The sequence below is a fragment of the Amia ocellicauda genome, chromosome 15 (assembly GCF_036373705.1).
Source record: "Amia ocellicauda isolate fAmiCal2 chromosome 15, fAmiCal2.hap1, whole genome shotgun sequence".
Classification (NCBI taxonomy): Eukaryota; Metazoa; Chordata; class Actinopteri; order Amiiformes; family Amiidae; genus Amia; species Amia ocellicauda.
This window is the reverse complement of record NC_089864.1, coordinates 6,081,348-6,099,160: the sequence shown is the minus strand read 5'-3', so window position 1 is coordinate 6,099,160 and position 17,813 is coordinate 6,081,348. Positions and strand designations below refer to the sequence as shown.

At 36.5% G+C, this 17,813-nt stretch overlaps 1 protein-coding gene across 1 annotated transcript; it reads left to right on the top strand.

The window, feature by feature from the left end:
- The first annotated feature begins 5,284 nt into the window (after positions 1-5,284).
- Positions 5,285-17,292, top strand: LOC136711065 (mucin-2-like). Its single transcript, XM_066687038.1, has 14 exons — positions 5,285-5,312; positions 5,946-6,162; positions 7,513-7,576; positions 8,477-8,675; positions 8,813-8,944; positions 10,257-10,464; positions 11,232-11,370; positions 11,765-11,842; positions 12,518-12,617; positions 13,934-14,071; positions 14,926-15,075; positions 15,610-15,704; positions 16,034-16,163; positions 17,045-17,292. Exons 1-14 carry the CDS (start codon positions 5,285-5,287, stop codon positions 17,290-17,292), a joined length of 1,926 nt encoding a protein of 641 aa, XP_066543135.1.
- The last annotated feature ends 521 nt before the right edge of the window (positions 17,293-17,813 follow it).

Here is a 17,813-nt window from a genome sequence, read left to right as displayed (position 1 = left end):
CAGCCCGCCCCTCAATTGTCTAACCTGATGGGCACTTTAGAAAACCAGTCAGTATATTTGGCAGTGACGGCACTGGCACCAAGTTATTAAGCAGCGCCACGTTATTGTCTGAATATTCATATAGGTCAGTTTATTGTGCGCAGATTTTCGTTGTTATGCGCATAACTGCAGAATCTTCCGCTGCCATTGGTGGAGCTGCGCAGATCGGCGCAGAACTGCGAACATCTGCACTTCATGGACGAGATGTCAGTATATGAGTGTTTGTGCTGTGGGACCGGGAGGAAGAGGACAAACTGCAATTCTGTGCTGTTGTGATGCATTGTGGTCAACAATGGACGTGTCTGTTGAAGACGCTGGCGGAAATCATTTTTAAAGACGTTATCTCCTGTATCAAATGGCCACAATCATTCATATTTAACACTTCGACAATTTAAAAACTTCTTAAAGTTGGAAAAAGAAATCTGTACATTCTCAAAAATATTAACTGATACCTTTGATGTGTAGAGTACATTTGTGCACACTCATAATCACGGTAGATTGATACCACTGCCGTATTTTTTTCTTAAAACATAAGTACCATACAATGTATATTAATCTACCAGTTTTAGTTATTTTACAAAATGTAAAAGCAGTAGATATATTAAGTAAATATTACATAATTATTAAATTATTAAATATTATTAAATAATAAAAAAGCGAAGATGGATTGGTAATGAAGGAGTGCAAGTACAAACAAAACACAACTCGATATGAAGGGTTACTAATGCATCCAAATGAACAAACTTCTACTTCTTGTGTGTAACGGCAGGGCAATCGGGGAATCTGATGGACTTTGTTTTGGGGGTAGATTGTGATTTGAATGGGGTTTTAAAATTTACTTCAGCATTATAATCCTCAAACTTAATGCGTGATGAAATGTAATTCATACATTTTACTGCACTGTATCAATACTGTAACATTTAAATTATATGTTCATTGTATGATGCACTTATTCTATAATCTTTAATGGTGTTCCACTATAACTTAATTACAACAACAAAATAAATATAAATATTGGTAAAAAAAAAAAAAATGCCGTTTAGCCCCTGTATAAAACTTTTGGGTGGGATATTTCCTGACTTAATCTACATAGCAGTGAATAGGTGTGTTTTGTCAACCCCGGTCCTGCAGCACCCCTGAAAAGAAAATAATAAATAAATAAAATCAATTTGATTTCAGTTAAGTGCAGGTTTTATCATTAAGAGCTTAACTGGAACTAAACCCAGAAGACACGGGAGAGCTGTACGTCCAGGGATGAGAATCACTGTACAGTATCTGAAATGACTTAGACACGCAACTGTGTTACCAAGGGTCTTAGCAATTCATATCGCACTTGAGCCAAGTATAACTAAGTTGAAATACCCAAATACACATCAGCAATTTCAAACAGCAGTCCAGTCCACTGGTAATGTGTAATTTCAGTCATGTCCTGTATGTGTTTGAACAATGTATTCATAAAATAATGGAGCTATACCATATTATGGGGCTGTTAAGTGAATGCGTTTCTTTTTGTCTGTTATGAATATACCTGTGGGGAAAAAAGAGCAAACTGCTTTCTCCAACCACATAACAAGTTATATTGATTGTAGCAATACATGTCAACAAAGCCCTGCACCACAGTGTGTTTGCACGACTTGACAAGTACAGTAAGAAAAATGAATTATTATGGTTAGGCGTCAGTGATGTCTCATTGTTTTGCTTACTCACATTATTCAAAATAGCTGACAATGAGAGGGTATATAAGGGACTGTGGGACTAGAGTCCTGCACATCTGACGACTTGGCTGCTGTTTTCAGGTTCAGGTTTCAACATGAAATCACTGTCATGGTTATGTGCCGTGGCTGTGCTGCTCCTGCTCTCAGGTAATTCTTCTGATATTGATCTCCAGATATATTAGTTCAACATGACTAACGTATTCTATCAAGGGACAGAAAAAGTGATCTAAGTGATGATTCTCAGTAATGATTATTTGAACCTTAAGAACAAAAGTGTAAAAACCAAAAAACATGTTTCAGTTTAACTTAGAACGTTGAATACTATATATATATATATATATATATATATATATATATATATATATATATATATATATATATATATATATATACACACATATATATATATATATATATATTCTTTTTTTATTATTATTATTATTTTATTTTTTTCAAGTTATCACTTACATTTATGTTAAAAAATTATTTTCAGGTTATGCTTTTGGCCAAAATGTGACGGATGATGGAGAGGAAGGTAAATGCTGTTTAACATGACACACACGACAATAATTGGGTACTGCTGAAAAAAGTGGGAACTGTACTCAAATAAAATAAGTCTTGTCCTAGCATGGACTTCCAGGCATGGACTGATGACCGATCTCACTGTATGCAGAAGTATCTCAGGAAGTATCTCCCTGTATGCATCTCAGTATATAGTGTGCGCGTCTCAGTATATAGTGTATATGTCTCAGTAGTGTATGCGCATCTCAGTATATAGTGTATCTACCACGGGTGAATTATGTCCCTAATGACGCCTCAGTATTGTTTGGAGCAACATTTATTATGCAATTTGCATTATATGTTTGTGGTTAAAAAGTATTATTTTAACAGAATATTACAGGTGCTCTCAGCAGTGCCATTTCTAGGCATAAGCGACATAAGTGGCCCCTAGGGGGCCCCTTAGCAAAAAAATAAATGAATCAAACATATTTTCAATTATGTTCTATAATTGATTTTCATATGATCAAATGATTCACATATTTTGTTTATGAGTGATTTGTGCCCCAGGGCATCATGGAATCAAACATCATAGTTTATGTGCTAGAAACCTGCCATCGATCTGCAGCTGCATAGCGTGTGCATCCTAACAATATGGGTGTGGCAGAAAAGAATAAATAAATATATTTTAGGATTGCGACTCATCCAAAATGTTGGGAAAAGACCTAGAACATACCAATCTGACACAAAACAAGGGTAAAAAAAAAAAGAAGAAAAGCAAGTACAAGACAAAGGTAGTGTAGCCTAATATTATTTGGTTGTGTTTAGTTTTTATTGCTGTACAGTAGCTCAGTAGCTTGCTTGCATACAAAGTCACTGTTTTAATGATGATGACATTAAATGTGTAGCTAAACCAGATAGCTGGCTGACTGCATGTTTATTTTTCCTGGTTACTTTAACTGGACAGTCCAAGTTCACTTTACCTGCCACAGAATAGTGTTATTTTAACATGGTGGCTGTGTATTAGCGGGTTTTACTTTGAATAGGATCTGTAAGAGGTTTGTTCAACTCAATTAACTGCAATTAATTAAACAAATTAAACAAAACATCGCTCCTGGCTTTCTTTGAAATATGACATTTCTATTCCTGTCTAAATCCCACTACTTTGTGCATTGAGGAAACAAACACACCCCTCACACTGGTACGGTAGGAATAATTAATATTATACTGAATTAATCTATCATTGGTTTGTGTCATGTTTCTTAAATGCTTATAACGTTTTATTTTAGCTATGAGGAGGCAGAGTAACATTTTGGTAATTCTCAGGGAGGTCTAGATAGACTTATTGCACAGTGTGTAATAAATATCAGTCAGGACCTTTGTTGCCTGACTTGACTACACATGATGGGGTGCTGCAGACTATGACTTAAAAAAATGTGTCAATGTAAATAACAGAATTGTAAAAAAAGTGAGGTGGGGCCCCAAATCAAATCCTGCTTAGGGCCCCCAAAATGCCAGAAACAGCCCCGGCTCTCAGCTTCAAAAAATGTAATGTTTAAGATTTTTTATGATTTGTTTTGTCCTAGTTAACTTTTTCCCATATTGTAGAATTCATATCTAAACTGACATGTTTTTATTTTAGTTACACTCACAACGACTGCAAGTGCTGATGATGAAAATCAAGGTAAACACGGTTAAACATTAAACATGTATCAATACACACAATTGTTTATCTACTCACTGAGAAATAGAATACTTATTTAAATAGATCATTATCAACATAATGCTGTACTGTACTTGCTTAATTACTATTGTCATATTGTAGCACTGTTGGGAGCTACATTTTTTATGTAATATGCATTGTATGGCTGTGGTTAAAAAATCTATTGCACTGCTGTGGAACGTACGGGAGCTCACCCCCCAAATATTCAGTGTTTCTGAATATTGATTTTCATCCCGAGTTCACATCCTCCCTGCTATTGCAGAATTCATATCTAAATTGATAAATATTTCATTTTGGTTATTAGGTAATGGTCCTGAAAGTGATGTGGAAGAAGATGAAGGTAATCATGGTTAAACATTACACATGTAGCAATACATATAATTTCCCTAATGTCCAGAAGTATTTAAATACACTATTATCAACATAATGCTGAATGTTACGTGCTTTATTTCTATTCTCATAGTACCCATCTAGCACTGCTTGGAGCAATATTTTATGATGCAGATTGTAATGCTATGGCTTTACTATTACTGTTGTTATTCACCTCGATTACCTTTTTCCAAGTTTTATTTTTCACCCTGAGTTCATGTCTTTGAATTCCCCATTGCAGGACTGAAATTCACTTTTTATTTACAATATAATGAAAGAAATGGGGCTAAACTATTTACTATTACACAGTGACAATAGTTTGTCTAGAACAAAATATTTGAGTAAGAATTTCACACCGTTCGGTGCCGCGTATGATGTCTTGCTTATCCTTTTAGCTGGACTACATCAAAACATTGACCCACCTGCTTAGTCTGTTTGACTTCCATATTATTGTACCAAGTTCTATACATTTAAAAACATTACAAAATAAAACCAAAGCCCAAACTGCAGGGCGTTGTGACACACACAAAAACATTTTATTTTTTATGAATATATTTTTCAGACGCGATTAAACTGTAAAGAAAAAAAAAGGCCAAGAATGTGTAATCGTAGAAAAGGTTAAATTACAAAGATTTATAGTAGTTTATTGTGAATCATTAGAATATATTAAAATGTTGCATATTAAGGAAATGAGGATGAAAGTGTATCATTATGTATATTTTAGTATTAGTTGTACTGTAATTGATGATTATGATGTTTATGATGTCTCCATCAAAAAATATTCCTTATTATAGAACACATATTTTTCCCCAATAGTAAAACAATAGACCATTACTTTTTTCTATAGGAAATTAAACATGCATTTGTTTTTACTTATGTTTAATTATTATTACTAATGTATTTCTAACCTGTTGTTTCTCTCACAAATAAAGGCGATGTAATGGACCAAATTCAAGGAACCAAACCTGGTAAATACACACACACACATATAATATATATATATATATATATATATCCCATCATACACAATATACCTGGACTATTCCACAATTTTTCTTCACAACCATTGTCATTCCTATAGGGACACTTGCAAATAAGTGTGTTATAAACTCTGGTGGCCTTCCACACTTCTTCCAGGACCTTCCACATATCAGGCAAAATCAACATGTAGCCTTCAGAGAAACATTATCTGTAATGGACTAATCCAGGACTGTAAGACTCAACACTGTCTAACAAAGATGAGCAATACATACAATTTACTTACAGGAAAAGCCATTATCTTGATCTTTTATGTAATACTGCATTTTATAATTGGATGTTTCAGTATTACAGCGAGCTTTTAGCTCCTCTACCTCCCACCGTGTGTCCGATCACTGTACATTTTACAGTCATTCCTTTTAATTGGGGGTTAAAGGCATGTGATCATTATTTACTCTATGGTTTAAGGTGACAACTGGTGAGTGATTAATAATTAGTAATATACAATGGCAAGCCTTCATTTTAAAAAAAACATGTGTAACTTACTTCAGTGGTGAATAATGCCCTATAATATTTTGAAGTAGTTGTTTCAATTAGTTTCATGGAATGTCTTTTACTTGTAGATGTGTGTAAAACTTTTGGGAGTGGAGTGATCCACACGTTCAATGATGATTTATTCTACCTGAAGTCCAACTGCATCTTCATCTTCATCAAGAAGGGCACTGACTTCCAGATCAAAATGCAAGGGGAAATGCAGGAAATGCTGAACACAGTGACCATCACGATCAACCAAATTGAAATCCAGTTGGAAAATGGTGAAATTCTAGTTGAAGGGGACAAGTAAGGCCTTTTCTTATGGTTTTAATCATGTAAACAATAACCGATTCACGTAATTTCCTACAGGGAGCACAAGGAGACACTTCTTCACACAGAGCAGTAGTCACAATCTGGAACAAACTCCCCAACAATGTGGTAGATGCTGAAAATTTGGGAACATTTAAAAATAGGCTGGATAGGGTCCTTGGATCACTCAGTTATTAATGGACACCAAACAAGCACAATGGGTTGAATGGCCTCCTCTCGTTTGTAAACTTTCTTATGTTCTTAAGGGATGCCTCCCAATAGCCTAAGAGGGTTTTATGAATGTATGTATTAATAAAATTGCCCTTCAGAGCACACTATAACAATGTATTTAATACGTAATTATCAGGTGCATTTCTTAAATTATTACTTTCTTCACAGTGGCAATAAAACCTGAAAATGCTGCTCTGCTACAGTCACCGTTCAATGTTTCGATTTATTCACACTTCCATATACAATCATATTTCATTATTAGCCAGTACATTATCAGTTCAGTTTAATTAGAGCTGTTTCATTGGCATCTTGAGTCAATTCATAAACAATATTCATGAACAGCCCACGTTGGAGTGTGACTTCAATCATCTGGTTAAAAAACTCACAGTTCTGTGTTCATAAGAAAAGACACGCAATACTGTGAAAATTAAATAAGATTCTTTGTAGATCAACCAACCAACATGACTTTGGACAATGTTGTAGCTTTTGCTTTTGTCCACTAATTTTAATTTCAAATGAACCTTGTATAAAAATATACAAAGGCGAGAGACTGTATATATGAACTGTTGCCTAACTCCTCCAACATTTCCATTAACAGGGTTACTCTTCCATATGATCACACATACGTGCACATCTATACCTACGGCATATACACTCGCCTGAGGAGCAGGACACAGAAGTTATCTGTGGTTTGGAAAAATCTGGGGGATAAAATCAGCACACTTTGGGTGAGACTGCATTGAAATGTTATCTGTCGATGTATTTAGAGCAAGTTCAATACTTCATGTTGGTAAACCTAATTGCATTTTAGTCAAGGCTTTTTATGACACTTGAAATCTGTGCTATTGGCTGGGCCACGTTTTGGGACCATCATACTAATGGTATGTGTTCGATTACAAGATATGCCTCATACTGTGTCCGTCCAGACTTAATTATTACATGTCAGCAGGCACTTTTTGCATGATCAGTACGTGTAGTACATATTTCTCTACAGTGGGACATTAAGGAGTATAAATAAATTAAAACAATGTAGCAGAACAGCATTCACATTCATCCAAAAGGGGCAGTTGTTCCTTTAAGGACATGATTTTTAACTTCTGTTTGAATTCACAAAAGGTTGAACTGGATCAGAGCCTCCGTGGGCAGACAGATGGTCTTTGTGGCATGTATGGCAGGGATGGTACGTTGCCTACTTTTGAAAACTGCGACTTTAATTTTTTATTCTTGGCAATTGTACATTTTGTTTTCTTTTGTATTTTTCAGATACTGTTGGGCAATTGATTTCTGCAAATGTCATAAATGTGGATAACCAGTGTCTAACCAAAGACCCAGAATCAGGTTGTACAAGTGTAAGTCTTCACTACAAAGTGATCCCTGACAGAATTGCAACGAAAGCTGTGATTTTGTCATCTTTGTGAATTGATTTTTGGATTTTGGTAAACCGTTATTACATTCAGCCTACAAAGGGCTCTAGGGTGTGTCATTCTTCTCAACAACAAGGGCTGAGAATCTGGCAATGATCTGTCTTCATGGAAATTAAGCAAGCATATAACAATAGAATATTTTTCTTGTAGAAACTGTAAGTCCGTTTCTGCTGATTGTAACGGGGCTCATTCGTTATGTAATGAGCAGGTTACAAGGTGATGTAACCCCTCAGAAAAAGTAGTAGTGTTAAGCCTCCTGCATTGGGAGACCTGGTCTTTTGGCATAGAGGGCTTAACACTGTACTGCGCTGGAGCCACTGCGGTGCAGAGCACTCGGAGGGGCACCGGTGGTGTGCAGTTCGAATCCCAAGCAGGGAGCTCCAACCTCAGGTGGCTACATGATAAAGAAATAAATATGATATGCTTAATATCAGTCAAACTATTCTTTACCTTGTATTACCTAGTTGTGTTTCTATGTTGGCAGTACTTGCATATTCTGAATGTTTCATAATGAAGAAGACCATCCAATGAGAGTCCCTCAATAGGAAACAACCATTTTCTACTGTGCATTGCTTCGTATAATATATATGTATATATATATAATATTATATATTAATTAAAAGATTCAGTTTCTAACCACAGTATTACTCCTTTAGGAATGCAATTCGACCATATCGTCATACTTTATGTCATGTTTGAATGGTGGCCCCTTAAGTAAATACTTAAAAGCCTGTCGCCAAAATGTGTGCAACAGCAAGAATGCCAGTCAGAGCGCCTGCGACTTTTATGAGGAATTAGCGAATCAGTGCCCGGATGAGTCATTGAAAAAATCCTGGAGAAATAAGACCAACTGCGGTAAGACATCATCCCATTTTCATTGTGGTTCATGAACACACCCAATATAGAAACAGTGTGAAATGTTTGTTTCATTAGATCACAGTATTTCATAATCATTCATTGACTTTGCTTATGTCTTCATGTGTCAAATGCAGATGAAGTCACATGTCCTGGAAACCTGGTATTTAAGGAACTTGGCAATGCCTTTATGGAGACTTGTTCCAACCCTACCTTGCCACTTAATGTGCCACAAACAAAAACTTGTGTGTGTCAAGATACAAACGATGGTAAGCAGTATTTCCTGTATTTTGTTTTTAAACAAGATTGTTTCTGTTTGTAAATACAGGGGGTCCTCACAATTCGTTCCTTGTTTTCGCAGAGTTGTCACTAATAAATATAGGAAGTTTTGTCCTTAATCATCGTTTTTCATCATGTCCTCTCAGAGTTGTTGTCGGCTCTTGACGTTGGTGCTACAATGTCACACCGTGGTCTTAGTATTGGCCCAGGATGGTGGCCAGCAGATATTATAAACTGATATGATTACAGTATAAAAATAATAAAAGAGAAACTGGAGCAGTTAAGAGTAGTGTTTACTACATCTCACTACTCACTACTACTGATTTTAACTCTAATGTACTTACTACTAATGTAATTTAATGCTTTGGAGATGAGCTAAGTAAAAAGTGTCTAGAAACGGAAAGATCTGTTAGTTTCATTCACTGAGGTCATAAATTAATGGTTACACATTTATTTTTATGCAAAATTATTGTTGTAATGAATTAGAGTGGTTAATGGTGTTTGGAAGACATTTGGATAGGTATATTTTTTAAATTTAGGGGGTTTGGAACTAGGGCTGTAAGAGTTTAAACATTTGAACGGTAAACATGGATACAAATATGTTCGTTAAAAAGATGTGGTATACTTTTAAACCTCACTTGACAAAAAAAGTTTGTTATGTTATAAAAAATGTTAGGTCTTTTTCTACATCTGTAACTTACAGTAGGGTTGGGCAATATTAAAAATTACATGATGGATGTGCAAACATGGGGGTGCAAGTGCATATGGGGGGAGTAGCGGAGGTGTGCGGTGTCTGGGGTATTTATGTGTTGCCCGTATTTGTATCTTTCAATTACAAGTTTTATGTTAATTTATTTATTTTTGTGAGGTGAGAAAATTGTGAGTTTTTTTCCTCAGTATAAAGAAACTCAATGCAATGCAAGAGAATCACCTGCCGTAAAAAAGTACACGGGGCTACTTCCTATTTTTTAACATATTGAAAAATTAAACTTATATGGCTAAAGCATTTTCTGTCAAATACAATAATTGAGATTCGTGAGTACGGTCGTCCATGAGCAATGTCTGTGAGAATAAAGTTTGACTCCTCCTAGCCCATTAAACAGGAAAATACATTTGAGGATGTTTTTCCTATCATAGTGATGTTAATTTTATCATTGTAAGTGTCACAGAGTGGAAGTTTACTCCACTGGGACGTAAAACTATTATAGAAGCCCGACTATGCCACCTGGCTCTCATTACCTGCAACCTCCTCACCCTTGGCGCTCTTCGCCCGTGGCCCCATGTGGATCATTGCCCCCCCAGCCCCCAAGAGGCCCTCTCTCTTCCCCTCGCCTGCAGCCCCGTTTGGCTTCTGCTGTCTCCCTACCCTCCTGCAGCCCTGTATGGTGCTCTCCCACCCCCACTGTATGCCTGCCATCACCCACGGCCCTCGTGCGGGCCCCATCGCCAGCAGCCCTCGGGCCCTCATCCACCTTGTGCTGGCCAGGTCCACGCTCGCCACCCTGAATCGGTGGGCAAGCGATTGCATCGTGGACGTCTCACACTACACGACCATTGGTAGCAGGGACACGCCCCGACCAGGCTGCTTGACGTGACAATCACTGCAGATTTGTCGGGAGGGCCAAATCAGGCTTAAAATCGTGTAGTGTGACCTAGGCATTAAACGACCGATTCACTCTTGGTTTAAATGTTAAACAATTAAAAATAGATTTACAGCCCTAGTTGGTCTAATTTCACCCCATGGTTTAAAATGACATACAATTCGGAAGAGGAAGAACTATGCTTTGTTTTGATACCAAACATGATTGCTTTATCTGATAAAATAAGGATTTTGTTGCAACTTGCAATTCAGGCTGTACTACTACTCAGACTACTTCTAGGCAGTAAGGGGCCCTTAGACCTTAGACCTAGGGCCCCACGCAATTTCATGGTTTCCGTGTTGGGAAACCATGCCACTGTACATACTGTACATCTTGTAGGAAAGATCCTCCCTTTCAGCACCCCCTTTCTTTGAATTTGAATGTGCCACTTTGCCTTCATGTCTACAGGACCTGCAGTCCTGAATGATTATCTGGGAGTGACCACGTGTGTGCCTCTGAATAAGTGTCCTTGCATGTTTGGTGGGAATCTCTATGATCCTGGTGCCAAACTGTTTAAACAGTGCCAAACATGGTGAGTTTCCCAAATGTACAATTATAATGGTGACCATCTTTAAAAAGCTTCTTCTTTGCAGTGCTTATGTTTTTAAGGAACAAACCATGTCATGTTTCTTTATAGTACATGTAAACAAGGACATTGGAATTGCACCAAATATAGTTGCCCCTCAAGGTGTACCATTGAAGGAGGACAATTTGTTACTACATTTGATGGTAAACGGTACATGCTGCCTGGAAGATGTGGTTATGTAGCTGTACAGGTACGTTGTATTATGATAAGTCATTCTTTTTTCTATAAAATATGTTAGGTTTGTGGATGACAAGAAAAACAATCTGGTATTTTTGAAGTTCAAGCCTTACACAAATAACTGTGTTGATGTTGAATTCCTGTAATGACTATAATACAGTATTTAAAAGACTTTTCTGCAAGCCTGTTTAGACTTATAATATAATATAAAGATAATATCACAAAGATTCCAATCTAATCCACTATTATCTAATCCAGCATTGTTAAACTCTGCTTAATCGTTGTATATTTCCTTCTATCACCGTGATGTTTTAAAATATGAAATTAGTGGCCCTAATCTTATGAAATTGCTGAAAACGTTAATGATTCTCGATTGGACTTGGTCTCTTTTTTTTTTTAATAAACAGGGACCAGACTGGAAAATAACTATTAACAGTTGTCCAAAAAAATCCTCCCTGGACCATGTGACAATTGTCATTCATGATGTGAGTTATCTTTAAGCATGTTATATTTGTCTGTGTGGAAGGATGTGTATTTGCTTGTGTGTGTGTGTGTGTGTGTGTGTGTGTGTGTGCATGTGTGTGTGTGTGTGTGTGTGTACAGGTGTGTGTTTCCTCGATTTTCTTGGATTAAGTTAGAATACTATGTTTGTGTTTGCTTTACAGAGCTAACTGGGCTAGTGGAGAAGTTGAATATTATTATGGTTAATGGTAGAAGAACTGAGTTTCTATTGGTTTATCTAATTAGTGCATAATGTCTATCTCATCCATTTACATATAAATACAGTGGTCGAAATGGAAATGCAAAGGTACTGATGTGAAAAAACAAACAAACAAACCAAAATCCTGTTGTTGTAGTCCTGCAGCCCATGTTTACCCATTTCACCTCTGAAAAACAATAAGGTTTCATTTTATATTTTAACATAACTATATAACTATTTAAAATACTCATGTTCATTTTATTTCTCCAACCACTATTCCTTCTTTAAGTATCAAGTAGGAAAATGTCCGCTATACTTACGTGAAAGATTATTATTTTTATAATTTTCCCGCCATATTTTTCAATAGCCTATAATACCAAACCGCTGAACAGACTCTCATGAAACTTCATACAGTGATAGTTGCCTATGGTGAACTATGCCATATGTAGTATTCTTGCAGTCGACAATCCGGGTGACGTCTTGCACCAACGCCGCTATCTTTTGGGGGGGTTTAAAGACCGACACGATAGGACACCGACCCAACGTGAAAGGACTGGCTGGTCGGGACATGTCAGTGGCAGTGTTGCACTGTCATGTCGTTGTCTCTATACACTGAACCAACGTGACGAGACTCTAAACCGACATGACACTGGGTTGCCACATTGTCATTAAAGTGACAAATAGCATATCGAAATTCAAATTATGCAGCTTGTATTGAATTAAGTAATGATCTATTTGATACATTCTCAACCAATAATTGTTTGTTTTCTACATTATTTACAGATTCGTTTTACTATATATATATTAATAATACATGCTTAGTTTAGCATTATTTTACTACATAGAGAGAGCGAGAAAGTGAGGGAGATTTGTTTTCTCCATAATGCTGGAGAAACAATAGATTTACAAAATATATACTTGGGGGAAGCCTCCTGTGTTTTTACTTTGCTATAGGCTACATCTATTCAATACACCGCATGCACTGTGACAGTCCATTCGTCGGAAAACGTTGATAATACAACGTGAAAATATAATCATCTTTCTATGAAATTCTGCAGAATTGTACTTGGCCCCATACATTGCTGCTTGCAGCTTAATTTATTATTTAAATATATATAATTTAACTATATAAATTATCATATATAAGTGCAGCATACGTTTGGTATTTTTGCAAGAAGGCCATTTCGACCTCTGTATAAATATAGATTAACAATACCAAACTAATACAGTACATGAATTATACCTTGAGTGGATTACTTTTATACTTTTATATTACATTCAAACAGAATTAAAATACACTATTGATTAAGAATGATTTTAGGCACTATGAATGTATGATTTTTCCCATAAGGTTTTGTTGTTGCATATACTTTTTATTTGTTTATTTTGCATTGGAAGATTTGGTCAATTTTATAAAAACTTAAAAAAATAAACTTTATTGCAGGAGACATTTGAATTTACTGACGAGGGCTTAATAAACAGAGATAACAAATTCTACTTTTCAAGTAAGTAAAAGCTTTATGTACATATAGAGAGTATGTTAAGTGATGGGTAGTATGTCATGTGTCCTGGGTTTTATCTGTGACACAATTTATCAGCAAATGAGCCACATACTTTTCAACCAAGAAGGCTTTGTTAATTATATTCTTGAATAGTTGATCACATTAACATTTGTGATTCATGACATAGTGCATCTGTTTGTGTCTTGTATTATCTTACACATCTTGCATGTACAAAATATATGTAGTGTATCACCCTCCGATCTGTCTCCTAAATACTCGTCACCTTTGTCTGTTGTTGTATTTGACAGCTCTTTTCTTGTTTAAATATCTTTCTTAAATCTGTGCATTATCTAACGTATGTGTGCATTTCACAGAAAAGGTGAACATTTTCCAGCAATCTTCAATGTACATGCAGATGGAGACGGCGTTCGGGCTGCTGGTGCAAATCCAGATGACTCCCGCAGTGCAGCTATATGTGACATTGCCAGTGGAAGAAAAGGGGACAACAAAAGGTAGGGTTTCTGTTAAAAAAAAGATCCATCCATTTTCAATAACCGCTTCATCCAGTATAGGGCCACAGTGAGCCAGAGTCCTAACCGATGGACACAGAGTGCGCAAAAACACATAGACACACACACACGACAACAGGGCAATTTAGAGTACCCAATCAACTTAAGCAGCATGTCTTTGGAAAGTGGGAGTAAACCGGAGAACCAGGTAAAAACCTACTCGGCCATGGAGGAGAACATACAAACTCCAAACAGGTCGACTCCTGAGGCCCGAATCGAACCTCGGTTGCAGGAGCTATGAGGTAACAGCGTTAACCACTGTGCCACCCTGCCACCCTGCCACCCACAGATAAAAACTTAACAGCTCATTGCAAATTACCACCCAGTATTTGATGGCATTTTTGATTGCTTGTTTATTTTTATGAGAAGAAGAAAGACAAAAACAAGTCAAAACCAAGTACGGGTTTGTACATTTACTTCAATGGAAATAGTTTGCTGCTGTGAGGATTTCGGAGGTGTGTCCGAGACGGCAGTTTAAGACCAAATAGGGTACGGCCTCACCTGCTACATCGACATCCATGTTTGTTGAAATATGTTTATGGCTGAAAAGCAGTTTTATTTGTATGTATACTGTATATGCTGAATGTTTAATCTGCATCTGTTTGTGTTTGTGGGGTTGGGGATCAGGCTCTGTCTCTCCCTGTTCAGTTTATATAACGTCACACAGCAGTTGGTTTTTGTTTCTACTATGTGATTGAGTTCTAAGACATTTGAAGCCCAAGAAACTGAAGTATTTTCTTATAATACAGAAAATCAATCCTGTACACTCATATAGAGTGTGTTCCTTGTCCTCCCAGGTCTCTGTGGCAACTACAATGATGACATTACAGATGAATTCATTTCGAGCAGTGGTATCCCAGAATATCTAGCGGAGAACTTTGCCAAGTCCTGGCTGACCGGACCGTTCCATGACAAGATTCCATCCATCTGCACAAACACCGATTATGGTAATTCTGATTTGTCATATTGTTCTTGCTTCCATGTATACTACAGACTAAGATATATAATACACATCTACTAAATCATATATTCTTTTGCTACACAGTCTTGCAGTTAGACAAATATATGAAGGCTATTATCAACTAATAGAGCAGAGCTGCAATACTTATATAAAGTTGAATTATTTAATGTTGCTGTAAATAAATATTACATTTATTGTTTATGAAGATGTGTTTAATTGTTGAATCACTACGCATTTGCAAATATGTACAGCTTCGGGTTCGTCAGTAATATTCTTTAGTATGTTTAGAATACACAACAATTCTGAATATGCAAACTACCACAAACTGGTTTCTTCATACTAGACACCTTGCACAGAATACAATCATAAATGGAGGTTCTTCTTCAATCATTAGCTTGAAAACATTTGTGAAATTCTTGGGAAACCAGATTGATTCCTTTAATAATGCATTTGCGTGAGTGTGCAGGTGCTAGATTTTGAACGCTGTCCAATTCTGTGTTTTTCTCATTTTGCACAAAAGAGATGTATGGGAAAGAAAGTTGTGAGATCTTGAGGGACCTAAATGGACCATTTGCTAAATGCCACGAGTATGTCAGGTTTGACAGATATGTAAAGGTGAGTTTATTATTATTCATATTATTATCTTTTTTTGTTGTTGTTATTGTTATTATCTGAAATACCCATGTTATTTCGCTTATATCCTTCACAAATGTAAATTGTTAATAACTGCTTTCAATTGTGCATTGGAGAGAGGAAGAAAATGTACACACAGCAACAGAGTGAAGGTCTTTAAAGATCACAGATACCCCGGCAGCTGCAGACGTCCGCGTTGTACTACAATCCAGGAAAACACACCCTAACTTTGAGCCCAGCGTCAATAAAGCCCAATTGCTTTGGCATATTTACAATTAAGTTATTACTCACTTACATTTTTCTTTTTCCAGATGTGTGAGCAAAGCACGTGTAAATGTCTGGGTAATGTCAAAGACTGTCTGTGTGCCGCCCTGGGGAACTATGCTAAGGCTTGTGCTGCCGAGGGAATAATGGTGGGAGACTGGAGAAAAGACGAATGCCGTGAGTTAGAAGTATTTTCTTCAACGTATTTAGCAGAGTACACTGTGTATTGCGTTATTTACAGGATGATTACTCGTAATCTTTGAAAAGGACAAATCTGTGTGCTAAAACAAAACATTACTAAGTATGAGGCACCATTCTTCATTTTGTATATAGTTCTGTACAGTCAAGTGTCCAATATAACAAATAATTGTAATATCTGTAACACATTAAGGTAAATAAAAAACATTGTAAGTTAGAGGATTTAATACATAAAATGCAGCTCAAAGAGCTTTACATAGAGAAATTACAAAAATATGCATGATGATAACATATATAAAAATGATATATAAAAAGAGATAGAATAGAATTTAAACCAGATTAGAAAATAGATCAAAAGTAAATACAGTAAAACAAAACATACAATAAAACAACTCAAACAAACTAGTGGACTATTCAAATAAAAACAACATTGTCAAGAAAAGGCAAGACTATAAAAATATGATTTGAGCTGTTTGTTCAAACTGTTCATGGAGGTTGCCTAATGTCAGCTGCAATTATGTTCCAAATCTTCAGTGAATAATAATCAAAACCTTCTTCACCATACATCTTGTGTTTCATTTTTGGAACATTTAGTCAGCCTGCACTGGAAGAACTGAGTGTGCGATTTGGTACCTAAAATGACAAATAATTTAAAATATATAAAGGTGCCATAACATTTAGAGCCTTAAACACCAATTACAATACTTTAAAATCAATCCTAAAAGAAACAGCTAGCCAATGTAAGGATGCTGGTACAGGGTAATATGTTTTTGTTTAGTTACACAACTTAAATAAAAAATAAAGTAGTGATGGTGCAACCTATTGGAAAACTCACCGGATTTTAAAACTTCTGTTTCTAGCCGTAATATGTCCCAAGAACCAGGAGTTCGATTACAACATGAGAGCCTGCAATCGCACCTGCCGCTCCCTCTCTGATCACGACATCACCTGCGATGCGAATGACGTGCCTGTGGACGGATGCGGCTGCGCAGAAGGCACCCACATGAACAGCCAGTTCTCCTGTGTGTCAAAGGCTCAGTGCCCATGTTACTACAATGGTGGCGAAGTCAGTCCAGGACCCGCCGTTATCAACGGGCAGTCTTGGTGAGTTCTATGTTTTTCTGTCAGTCCTCCAAAAGTGTGTAGTTGTTTCTTTCTATTCTTTTTCAAAAGGAAAACTACATCTGGGCATCTGAAATAAACCCCTAATCCAATTATCATAATAACCCTTTCCACCCTTATACACTGCAGAAGAAAGCGGGTCTGGTACTCTGTTTTGTTTCACAAACAAGTTAACCTGACACTTCACAGTACATCATATGATGGTGATGGTCAACTATAGTCAGAAGAGTATGATAGGATGGTTGATTTTGTTTTTGATGCATGCCCTTTAAATGTTTTTCCCATTGTGCCCGAGTGCTTTAGCCTTTGAGAAGATGTACAGATATGCAAACACAGTATGAAGTACTGCATAAATGCATGGCAGGATTAAACAGTTTAATTTGTGGTTTCTTTGTGGCAGAAAATCTAGTTATGCATGTGTTTCTACAGCGGTTTCAATCACATATCATGAGTTAAGTCATGATTATTATACACTGGCTCAAGTGAATGCTCTCTACCTTTTCATTT